Below are 12,380 nucleotides of genomic sequence, written 5' to 3' on the forward strand. Positions count from 1 at the left end.
AATCTCTACAGTTCAGGATACAAGGCACGGGGCTTGAATGATCCTTGGCATAAACTATGCCTGGCAATCAAAGACAAGGGTCTCGAAATGCAGAGCAAGAGGCTCAAAGGATTCTTGGCATAAACCGTTCTAGGCAATCAAAGAGGAGATTTTGAGAAAAAGACTTAAATACATCTACACATGCAGAGATTTAGTCCAGCCTTGAAATCTTCATTGGAACCTCCATGTTACATGGGTCAAGGCTTATAAAATCAAGAGTCAAAACATAGGTTCAAGAGTAAGTCTAGAGTAATCTTACACACACATAGATTTCGATTACGATAGCTTCCACTTTGGTAGCAACACGCTACAGGGGTCCAGGCCCAGAAAAGTCCAAAAGTCAGGATCAGTCTAAGCCAGCATGCACTCTTGGTTATTGACGATGAAGATACGTAATTTGTAGGAAACAAGAATTCAAGGTCTATGAAAAGTTTAGCAATACTTTCCATGGCAGGTTCTTAACGATTCACAAATCAATCAGACAATTCAGGTTTCAAGGAAAGACCTTGCAGATGAAACTAACTAAGACCACGTGAGAAGTGTTTCTCACAGCTCTAATGGAGGGAAGTGTCAAACATGAAGGGTTACAGTACGACGGATAAAAGATGGCCATTCAAGACGATGTTCCTAGCAATGGCTCCCAGCCTGGGCATCATCTTAAAAGCACAGATGGGGCTGCAAAACACATCTCTTAACGATCTCATTGACGGGGATCTTAGCCTATCAACACAACTTATGCCACATAGGGCGTTTCTATTTTGCCTCCTTGGGTTGACGTATCAACCTGTGTGACACCTCTGACGCCCTCACCCCCACCGCTTCAGCTAGTTTTTCAGGCAGAGGCTGTTGGCCATCTTAACTCAAGGCATTCTTAACGCATGGCATTCAAGGTAAACCACTCGCAGCTGGACAGGAGACTCACTCCCCTTCAGATAGTTTCTCTGAGAAAACTGACAGAGATACTGACAGAGATACACAATGAAGATTCTGACATTCCCCAGGTTGATCAGGTCCAAACCAGCCCCGTTTCCTCTTACCATTACGTAAACAACGAGGCACAGTCAAACTCCGGCCCTGGGCTTCTCATTCCTGAACTGGGTTCCGACCACTTCTGATCGGATTCTGACTGTAAAGTACAGAGCCTAGTGCTGCACCGGGGCTGGGACCCAAAAGGCTAGGGGATGCTGGGAGTTGTGATCTAAGACCTCCGGAGGACACCAGGCTGGGGAAGGCTGCATTATGATGAAAAGCTCAAGGCAGGTCCCTTCGTGCCTCGTGGCCTGTGTTGGTACAGGTCAGCAGAGACCTGTGAGTCAGGATAAAACCAGTGTGGTGCAGCGGTTAGAGCGCTGGACTGGGAGCCGGGAGATCCGGGTTCTAGTCCCCACTCAGCCATAAAGCTCACTGGGTGACTTTGGGCCAGTCAGTGACTCTCAGCCTCACCTACCTCACAGGGTTGTTGTGAGGATAAAATGGAGAGGAGGAGGGCCATGAAAGCCACCTTGGGTTCCTTGCAGGAGGAAAAAAGTCAGGATATAAATGCAATAAATACATCAAAATTAAAAAATATATATAGGTGAATAGGCTCAGAATGCTGCAAAATCCCAAATTTGACACAGGGGTAACCTAAACTCTGAACGTGAATAAAAACTGTATATGATCACCACAGTTGCATCTGTTTTCCATCATTCAATCGCCTTCTACTAGCCATGGAGGAGGGAGAAAGGAGGTCTGCTCAGCCTCTCCTGACTGTGCATTACCCATACATTTGCCAGCGTCTCTCAACCAGCATAAGGGCTAGAAGCTTAAATAAAAACCAAAGCTAAGGTTCTCAGGATGCTGAATGCTAGAACAAGTTGCATACCTGCAGAGAATTGTGAGGCACCCAGCACATGGAGTTCTGAGAAGGACAAGGATTATTTTCAGTATGTTGAACGGGTAGGCCAAGGAATAATGGCTTTCACACGTAGAGAGAGTGGTAGGGAAGCTTCTTAACAGCTAGTACCACAAGAGCACCTTGGCAAAAAAAACAGCTAAAGGGTGTGTGGATTGTTCTTTCTTGGAGAGGTTTTTAAAGAATAGCTGGACATGCATGGGACAGGGATATTCTCAGGCAGAGATGGCCACATGGTGATCCACAGATGAGACCATGCCCTCTCTTCTCTGGCTCTTGACAACATCGACTTTTAAATAAGGTGTGGGTTAAAGGCTTCCCGCTCTTTTGCTCATAAGGAAACAGGGTGGGTCATGTTGCACAAGAGAGGCCACGCTTCTCACGACAAAGTACATTAACCCTTTTGCAGAATCCCTTGCGGCGGGGGTAGGGAGACGGCAGATATCCAGACGTTTTGGGCTTCAACTCCCAGCATTCCTGACTACCGGCCAGGCTGGCAGGGGCTTCTGAGAGTTGACATTCAAAACACATGGAGATCTACCTTCTGTCCACCCTGGTCTTAGAATGCCCAGCTATGCCTGAGCGCACACACTCCTATACTGCAAAGCCCTCTCCTCTGCTACTATAAGAATCTGCCTTACACAAGAGTCAGGCCATGGGTCCACCTTGTTCAGTATTGTCTACATCAGCCTTGTGCTCTCCAGGTGTTTTGGACATCAACTCCCATCAGCCCCAGCCAGCATGGCTGATGGTCAGGGATTCTGGGAGTCGTAGAACAAAACATCTGGAGGGTGCCACATTGGGAAAGGCTGGTCTGCATCTGCCAGTGGCTCTCCAAGAGTTCCAGTAGGGGGTCTTTCTCAGCCCTTCCTGGAGATGCTGGGGATTGAACCTGGCACCCTCTGCATTGAAAGCAGAGGCTCTATCTGTGTGGTCTAGTGGTTAGAGTGTGGGGCTGGGGAGAGCCATGTTCAAGTCCCCACTCAGCCACGAAGCTCACTGGGTGACTTTGGGCCAGTCCATGACGCACAGCCTCACCCATTTCACAGGGTTGTTGTGTGGATAACATGGAGAGGAGATCATGTATGCCACCTTGGGCTCCTTGGAGAACAAATGGCAGGAGAGAAACGTAATAAATAAATACTACCACTGAGCTACAGCCCTTCCCCTATCATGCCAGATGGTGGTGAATTGTATTACACAGCCCAACCATCCTCAATGTCTTCTTGAATGGCAAAATAGCACTCCAAGACTCTGGACCCCAGCATGGAGAACAGAATGGCTCCTGGGAACGCAGGCCATCTCTCCTCAAGGGACAGTGCAGCCTGCCTCTGTATAGGTGGGCTGGATTAAAAGATGCACAGAGCCATAATTTCATCAGCAGGCAAGGGAATCATGGCCCGACGATTCTTATTTATGGAGGCTTTCATCATGTCACCAGACAAACCTAATGTCCCCATTTCGACTTGAAATCAAACCCACGCACCAGCTTGCATCTCCTTTCCTCTTATGTCATATTCAAGCTCCTACTTGAACTCATGGCGAATTGATCAGTGCCCACCGTTGCCATACCTACCTGCTCTGAAACACACATGCACACATCCATCCAGACGTAAAACTGTGGAGCCGATTACGCGAGAAATGCTGTGTCAGGGTGGGGGGACGGGGGAGAGAGGGCTGCTTAGCAATAGTGATTCAATGCCACTAGGCTCTCCAATCAGTGAGCATCTGGAAATTGGGAGCTTCTAAAAATTATCAGTTCTGAAAAGGAGAATGTTCATCATCTGCATTCTTTGGGCAGCACTGAGGGGAGAAAGAGGTTTTTCATTTTTATCCATCTTATGCGGTGGCAAGACAGCGCACAAGTTTCACACCCAACCTTCTGTTTGTGAGAACAAGGCCCATCTTGAAGGAGAACATCATACACTGGGGGAGAGAGGCTTGGTATTTTTTCTTCTTGGTTTTGAAAAACCCCATCTGAAGGTGAGGCAGCCCTGTAATTCTTTTGTGGTTATTTGGATTTTTAAAAAATATAAAATACTTTGCCATGTGATGACAAAGAAGCAGAACCACTCTCAGCTGCATCTTCTGTTCTGTTCTGTCTTCTAGGGGTTGTTATCCTGAATGAATAGCCACTATCAACAAGGAATTCCCAAGTAGCCCAGCTACAGCCTGTGGCTGACTACCTTGAGGGTCATTCAGAGATCACTTGTCAATGGAACCAGGAACTCTGCCCACCCAAGATAGCGGCCCTCTTCTTTATTTATTCAAAGATTTATAACCTGCCTTACAGTGTACACCACTCTCTGCAGGTACCTTACATGATATTTGAACACACATGGGGGCTGTTCACACATCACAGTGGCATGTGGTGGGTTAATTAACCCAGGATATATGGCACTCTGCACAAGCCGCTTCCATTTTCTGTAAACAACCTCTAATCAGTGAGATTGGAGGTTGTCAGCATGATGTGTGTTCCTGGAATGATGGGCTGCGTAGGGGCCAATCGGAGTTTGTTTACAGAACCGGAAGTGGCTCGCAGGGGGAGCACATCTCTGTGAATTGTGGGTAATTAACCCATGATTTGCTGCCATTATGTGCAAACTGGATCATGAAAACAAACAACAACAAACGGCAATTTAACCATTACTTTGCTCTTGGCTATGGGGTTACTTGTCCCAGGGCCGCTGACGTTGTTTCAGCTCACTTCCATTGCCAACCACTTCCCCCCTTCCCCCAAGAAATCCATTCTTCCAAGATTGGGCCTAAACTGATCAAAACATCTGCCTCTTGCCCTCCAAATTTCTCCGCTGCTCCTTCTTATAATACGAACACCACCTTAACATCATGAGGTCCTGGTATGCCAGCCAGCACAGAAAGTGGAAGGTTGCATGGGCCGCTAAGGCAGAGGGAAGCTGAGTAAACAAGTGCCCATCTTTAAAGAGTTAATGGGTATTTATGCAAGGACAAAGCTTATGTTACAGGCCTTCCCGCCACACTGGAAGAGCTGCCCTCTGCCACCACCACCACGGGCCGCCAGGCATTAAGGATCATGTACTTCCAAAGCTCAGCCAGACGACCCCAGGTCAAACAGACAAGGAGTGGCGGCAACAACAACAAAATAACCTACGGTGTCAAAAGGGCACGCAAAGAAGGGATCACAAGGGTAGGAAGAAACTGAATAAAAAACTTTATTGCCGGGCTACAAGCCACGGGCACTTCACAGCCAGACAGCGGGTCACATTACATCTAATAAGCCCATGCGCTGGCCAGCAGCACAAACACGGACACACACAGTTCTGCTTTGGCATCAGGCACTTATAACATTGCAGGAGAGTCTGATTTCTTGGAGGTTTCCGGCACAGCCTGCCATGGAGAGCTCCCAGGCCAGAAAGACAACATCCCGTCTTTACAGGGCGCTACGAAGAGCCAAATGCATCCTGGCGCCATTCAGGAGTGGGCAGAGGCACCTAGAGGCGGCCTCACTATGCCCAAAGGATCTTGTTGATTTTCAACCGGATTTTTCTCCAGTCGGCCGCCACTATGTCCGAGTACTGCTTGTACAAAAGGTGCCGCAAGCGGGCAACCACGTTGTGGGGCAGGGCGCGCTTCCCTCTGCCCCCGCGATAGCTAACGGCGCTTCGCCACCTCCACAGCTCATCCGGGGGGACCATCCGGGTGAACAAAGCTGCAGCGTATCTCGCCGGCTTGCCGCTAACTCGCTTGAACAACTCCCGCCTCTCCCTTTTAGGGATCCTCCACAAGGTGATATCATCCGAGCGTGGGACTGCCTGCAACAGGTGAAGGTGGGTTACTTACACGGGAACTTGCAATGGCCTCCTCCCCACAACAAATCCTCACGACAAAACACTCCTCCCTGTTCACACTGCAGCCCAATACACTGCAGTAGTGGAGATAAATCTTGTTCACCTTCCTGGGGCTGGGAACAGAGTGCACAGTTGGCAACACAGAGAAACAGACAACACGCAACACTGGTTCCCTAGGTTCCTTGGGCTTCTTTCACGTTTATTTCACTCAGTTAACTGCTACAGCTGCTTTTAAAGACAAGTTCTGCCCTATCAGTGGCTCCCTTATTACAGGTCTGAGGTCTCTGCACCTGTTTTGTTCCCTTAAGTTTTTAGGCATCATGGCTGTAAGAGTAGATTTTGAATCAATGCATGCATCTTTTTTTCTCTGTGTTTTTTGTGGGCTGTGTGTGTGTATGTGTCTTTAAACCTAGATATGATCAAAAGACAACCCCGGTTTCAAAGTGAGACATAAGATTTTCTGGGCCACTGTGCTGGGTGTGTGTGAATGGAGAAAGAGTTCTTGAGGGTAGCAAAATGTCCCTACTTTTGAGTCTAGGAAAGCACCTGCTTTCCCGTGGACAGAGGTCTGGTCTGTAAGGAGAACATGTAAGTCACCTCTTGGGAATTCATCCCATGGTCACGGACTACCACTGGCCAATTTAGATAGTGGGATAATGTAGTTTCCTAAATCTGAAACAGCTCAGCCCAGTCTCCAGCCTGCCTCCCTCCACCTCTGGGGAAATAAAGGAGATGAAGGAGAAATGCCCCATTCTGATGGGTTCCCTTCCCCTCCTGTCTCCCTCAAACAGAAGTGTGGAGACCGATCTCACTGGGTCCCTCAGTCCAGAATATCTCTTTGGAAGAAGCTGGGGCAGGAAAGCTGAAGACCTGAGGAGGCTTTTAGGGAGGGCATGGAGTCCATGAATGCCAACAGGAGCCATGGCAGAGTTCCCTTCTCTTCCATTGCTCATGCAAGCCAGCTGTTCAGATGTGGTATTACAAAGACCCTGCGCTAGTAAGGCTTGAATGTAGCTGTGGGACAGCTGAGAATACTATTAGCCCATGAAAAAATGTTTATTCTTGGAACAATGTGATCTATAGCTTGAGCATAGATGGCAACTTCACCAAAGAAGCCCCCACTCTGCCTGGAGAAAAAGGTAGCAGGCACAGGACTGGGAGAGTGTGTGTGCATGTGTAGATGTACATATGATGTTTGCAGGCCAATAGACTGAGTCACTTAGGCTGGGTGGCCAGCCGGCACAACAGGACAAAGACAGAGTCAGACGTGAAGCACAGAGGGGCAAGAACAGCCCTGCCCAGCGAGCTGATGGGCCCTCATCTCAACAAGAAGCCATTTCAAACTACTGAGAAATTACAATGTCACGTTGGCCTGGAGGTGGACTGAAGGTGGTAAACTCACCGCCACGGCCATACAATTTATCGACAACGTTCATCTATTGCACACCCTCTCTTGTAGATCGTTGCGAAGTGTCCTCCCTTCCCACGGTAACTGCCGGTAGCACATGGAGGTTTCTAAACCTAGAAAATGATGGCATAGGCACGCTCATACCGTCTGCAGCCATAAAGTGCTTTCTGAGCTATCACTGGGGAATTCACAGCCTCTGTGCCAAACCCGTACTGTACTGCTGCCAAATTAAAAAGGCCTTCCCAACATCCAAGGATGACAAAATCATCGGGTGATTTACAAGGGGGTAGACAGGCTGCCCTTTAAGAACAAAACAAAACAAAAGCCTTCCAAGCTCCTCCTTTTCAAGTCAAGGAAAAGGAAACTGAACAGGCACGGAATAGTAAGAAGAAATGCCCAGTTCAAGGCACACGGCTGCAAAAATGGTATAGTTCCAGGTAAACACACAAAATATTTTAAATATTAACCCTCCTGGAACAGGGCCATAAAATCCTGGAACAGAGCCATTCTGTCAGGAGACAGCAGACTAAGCCAACAAGGTGCCCTTCTTTGCCATTTTCCTACAGCAAACACACAGGGCCGACATGGCAGGCTGTGTTTCCAGCGGGGTTGTTGCAAATTTCCTATTTGCTATAATTTCATTTCTAAGAGGTCCCTTGCTATTTCCAACTTTTGGAATTGCATATGCGAATTACCCCACTGAGGTAGGCATCATTCCTTCTGTTGGGCCACAAGACACTGAATCACACACATCAGAAGGAAAGCGATATGCCCACAAGCTAAGAAGCAAAAAGTTATTTTCTTCTGACATGTTAAGCCAGCCTTGCAAGCAAGCCCACAAAAAGTTTGGCCAGCCTTTTTGTACTTGGATGGGCTGAAGGAAAGAGAACCAACTAAGCTGCCCTGCCTAGTCACCTGAGGGCAATTCTTAGTCCCCACAGGTGGCCAGACAGATGGCTGTTTTCATATCTGGATTAAACTCAGGGGGAAGTAATTAGAGTTTGGGGATGGATCAGCTGAAAGTACGGTGTTCACAAACCTTCCACATGCCAACAGGTGACCAACCTTGCACCTTTCAAATGGAAGAATAAATGGTGTTCCTAAAAGGGGACCTCATCACAGAACCTGGGTGTTCCAGTGAACAGAAGGTTGTACTTGGGGTTCAAGTCTGCCCTCCACCATGCACTCACTGCGCACACTTGCCGACTCAGTTCCCCATGACGAAAATGGGATCAGTAGTGACGTCTTTCACAGGGTTGCACTGATGCTAATACAGCAGAAGACCGTACTGTGAAAAATGTTTTTAAAATGCTACAGGAAGGCAGTGGAGTGTTTTCCAGATGTTTCTCTCTGCCAAGTTTATTTGGAAACTACAAACAACAACAGAAGCCTTATCACCCTAATCGGGGGGTCTTGGAAGCCTAGAACTGGAGTTGTGTCCACACCAGTGGAAGTCCGTGAGCTGAAAGAACACACAACAAATCCACGCAACCAGGCACAACTCCGGAATCTGCAGCACGTTGCAACAGCAGCACCATGGGATGTCCCAACACTGCACTGCTCCTCATGGAAAACAGGACTGTTCTGTTGAAGGATGGGTTTGTCCCACACCACTGCTGATGCTGCCCACATGCTAGCTCAGACAAGGCCAGGAGCACCATTTCAGCACACCAGATCCTTTGGAGCAGGGCCCTCCCCAGTTCCCAGCCGAACGACAGGGACTAGCAATTCCAACCGATATGAACTGTACCTACAGCTCTAAGGGCAGGGAAGAGAGACTGAGATGAGCGGAGGGGAGGGGAGGGGAGGGGGGAGGTGGGAAGCGACACATCAGGAAGAAAGCAAGCCAGCCCTCGGAAGCAGCCCACAAGACTGTCCCCGACACAACAACTTAAGTTGGTCCTTAGGGGCACTGTGAGGCCCCCTAAGTACTGGCTGTCCAGCAGATCTCAGGGACCTTTCTGGGGAAGAGGCAGCCCAACTTAAACTGCAGCAAGGTAGACAGGGAAATTTTATGCTGCCATAGTATCTAAAATCCTGCTCTTCTGTCTGCAACCAGGCCCCATTAGTTCCCAAGGTCTTAAGCAAAAAGAAATAAAGGAGGAATAAAAGAGGGCAGCCAGCCAACTGTTTTTAAACATGCCAACTCTCGCCTAGGCTCAGAAATTCTCAAGTGCAGCTGAGGTGGCTGGGGTCAACTTTCGCAAGGCCCAATCAAAGAAAGTTTCCCTGAGAATATTTGGTGGCCAGGTTTTCTTTAAGGCTGAAGGTCGACTGACTGTCATGCATGAGGCTGAAAGGGCAGTTCTCCCACCCTCTTCCCAGGTCAGACTGGACAGTGCATCTTGTAGGGCAGCCTTCGCCAAGCTGGTGCCCTCCAAACATGTTGGACTATAACTCCCACCATTCCCAGCCAGTTGATGGGTGCTGCAGTTGAGCACATCTGGAGGGCGCCAGCTCCTGGAGAGTGTGGCGTGGCATAGCTCGACAGTTGGCACGCCTGCCCTCTGCTTAAGGGAGCCTTGTGGCCTGAACTGTCCAGGCAAACTGGGAGTGGGGGGAGAAGAGTTCTGGGGCTGGCAGTGTTGTATTGGCTACATCGGGGTGAGGGTGACCTGTAGTTGGACTGCAACTCCCATCAGCCCTAGCCAGTGGTGAGGGATGATGAGAGTTGCAGCCCAACATCTGGAGGACCACCAGCTGGCCATCCCTGCTCTACGCAAAGCAGCCTTTGACCACCTGGGGCCCTCCAGTTGTGTGGAAGTACAACTCCCAGCATGTCCCGGCCAGCCAGTTGGGAGCAGTAGTCCAAGAAATCTGGAGGGCACCAAGTTAGGAAAGGCTGATGTAGAGACACCATCCCATCCTGCCCATGAAACGGTCTGGCAGAAACAGACGGCATCTCGCTGGGCCTCCCACCCATTTGGGACACAGCGGTGCTGCTCCCTGCCCACTGAGCTTGGAGCTGGGGGGTGTGCGTGGCTTTAAAGGAGCAGCATTCTCTGCATGGGGAAACCCTCGAGATCCCCAATCTGGCTCCTTAACTGCGAAGCGCCCACAGCACAGGCCCCACCCCTGAATGCTACCTGCAATGTACTGGGCCCAGCAGGCCCCTCCGCGTTCTCCCCCTCGCCGCTCTCCTCGTCTTTCACGCTGAGATTCAGGGGGGCCACCGGCTCCGTCGTGACAAAGCGCTCAAACACCTCCTGGCAGGACAGGCGCTTCTTCTCCGACGGGGTCTTCTTGCGCCGCGGAACCACGTAGAGCATGGGGATGATGGGCCGCTGCTTCAACTCCTCCTCCTCGCTGGGAGCTTCGGAGGACAGGGTGTCGAGAGCAGGCATGGGAGGGATGCTTTCTTCCATGAAGGAGGACTTTGTGTGCTTGGCCTCGGGGCCCCGCTCCGCAGGCAGGCCCTGCTGCCGCCCTTCCTCCTGCATTTGGAGAGGCGGCTGGGGGAGCAAGAGTGGCGGCAGAAGCTGGTGCAATGGGAGCGGAGGAGGCTGGGGCAGGGGGTGCTGCTGCTTCTTCTTCCGCTCGCCTTTTACTTTCGGGATACGGATCTTCGGCTTGCATTCTCCTGTTTCGACAAAGAAAGAGGGTCAGGTCCAACATGGCTACCACAAAAAATGACTCTTGCATTAGCTTCTTCCACTCGCCGCTTAACCAGAGAAATGGGAGGGCCGACAAAAGCTCTCCGGAAACGACCCCACATGTAAATGAAACTTCTCCATCTTAAACTCAGAGACAGACCCACTGAAGAATCTGTAACACTCATGACTGGCTGCTGATTCATCAGAATGCTGAGACATGGCAGTCTAAACGCGACACCAAGACAAGCAGAACCCTCTGACTTGAATACATTACTCAAATCTAGTCGGGGTGGGGGTGGGGGAGGAGTGTGCTTCATCTTGCACCATTTATTCTACTTTTGCTGGAGTGGGATGAGAAGCTCTACCCAAGGGTGGGCAACCAGCAGCCCTACAACCGCATCTTTCCCTCGGTCTCTGGAAGCTGTCAGTTCAGGCCTCTAGAAAGAGCAATCTGTCTCTCCCACGGCATCCTACTGGGTGGGGAGGAAGGACAGGGAGAGGGAGGGAGAAAGGGGGTGGCAGAGAGAGGGAAAGAAAAGGGGTTGGTTATGCCCACTGTGGGCATCCAGGCCGCCCAACAGATTGCCCATGAAGGAATGCGGTTCTTGACAGAAAAAGATTACCCCCATTGGGAGTTTGATCCATTCCTCTCTGGCTTTTCAGTGATGACGGTGGTAGCACTAGTGAAAGTTTTATTACTATGAAACACATAAAGAGCTCATCCCAGGAAAACAGTTAAGAGGAGACAAATTCTGCTCTCAGATGCACAATCCAGTCACACCAGGCACTACCTACGATTCTTCAAGCACAACTACAGGCTCAAGATGGGCACGCTGCAGCCGCTGCCTTCTAGAGAAGATGTCCTTCCTGTGGCAAACAGAGGCACTCCGAGAAAGGGCAAGGATGACCCTATTCTTGTAGCATCCTCACGTGGGAATGGTTCAAGAGTTCAGGCCAGTTTTATGTAAGTGTCATTGCTCACTTTTCATTTCCTCTCTCAATCTGAACAGAACAAGAGTTCTTAATGTGAATTAAGGGCTGGTTAGAAACTAAGTGGCAGCGTATCCAAACGTGGCCTAGTGAGAGCTGAGAAACGGGAACTCTCACTATTTGCTACTGAGAGAATAGAGAATGAACAACATCTCAGAAATGACTGTGAAGAGGTTCTAAAACTGAGCAGATAGTTGGCAGAAACATGGCCCGGATTTTATTTAAAAACACAAAAATGTGCTATTTCCAGATGGCTGGAGTTTGGTTCTCCACTTGCAGACAGGTGCCTTGGTTCACTGTAAGAAGCGCACGAAGAACAGCGAAAGCGGAGCCCCAGCTCAGCACCGCCTTGGAGCCAGGAGTGGCCTCTCCTAAAGTTCATTCCAATGCATGCTGGGCAGTAAACAACACTTGGGAAATGAGGAATCAAACAGAGCCCGCTAAATCACATCTCTGCCAAACAGCCTCTCCGGCAAGGTTTTGAAGGCGGCGGCGGAAGCCGTTCAGGACATGAATCAAAGCAGGCACTGAACCGGGGTCTATCACAAAATGCCATCATGGTACTGGTAACTGCTATGTGTTCTTCTTTCAATCCTCGCTCCTCATCTCTTTCCTACCAAACACCCCAC

General features: G+C 49.7%; 2 protein-coding genes across 3 annotated transcripts in view; both read right to left on the reverse strand.

Moving 5' to 3' along the window:
* KDM4B (lysine demethylase 4B) overlaps positions 1-12,380 on the reverse strand; it is a 187,789-nt gene that overhangs the window by 36,607 nt on the left and 138,802 nt on the right. For both annotated transcript variants that reach the window (XM_084825635.1, XM_084825637.1), the window contains exon 11: positions 10,255-10,748. In XM_084825635.1, coding sequence (XP_084681761.1) covers positions 10,255-10,748 — 494 coding nt within the window. The remainder of the gene's footprint in view (positions 1-10,254; positions 10,749-12,380) is intronic.
* LOC146333499 (uncharacterized) lies at positions 5,108-7,281 on the reverse strand. The gene is made up of 2 exons (XM_084825638.1): positions 7,163-7,281; positions 5,108-5,724 (listed from the first exon to the last, which is right to left on the reverse strand). The coding sequence occupies exons 1-2, from the start codon at positions 7,172-7,174 to the stop codon at positions 5,419-5,421; spliced, it is 318 nt and encodes a 105-aa protein (XP_084681764.1). The 5' UTR covers positions 7,175-7,281; the 3' UTR covers positions 5,108-5,418.

This window comes from Heloderma suspectum, chromosome Z (genome assembly GCF_057233095.1).
Source record: "Heloderma suspectum isolate Gila_16-S chromosome Z, 16-S_ref, whole genome shotgun sequence".
Taxonomy (NCBI): domain Eukaryota; kingdom Metazoa; phylum Chordata; class Lepidosauria; order Squamata; family Helodermatidae; genus Heloderma; species Heloderma suspectum.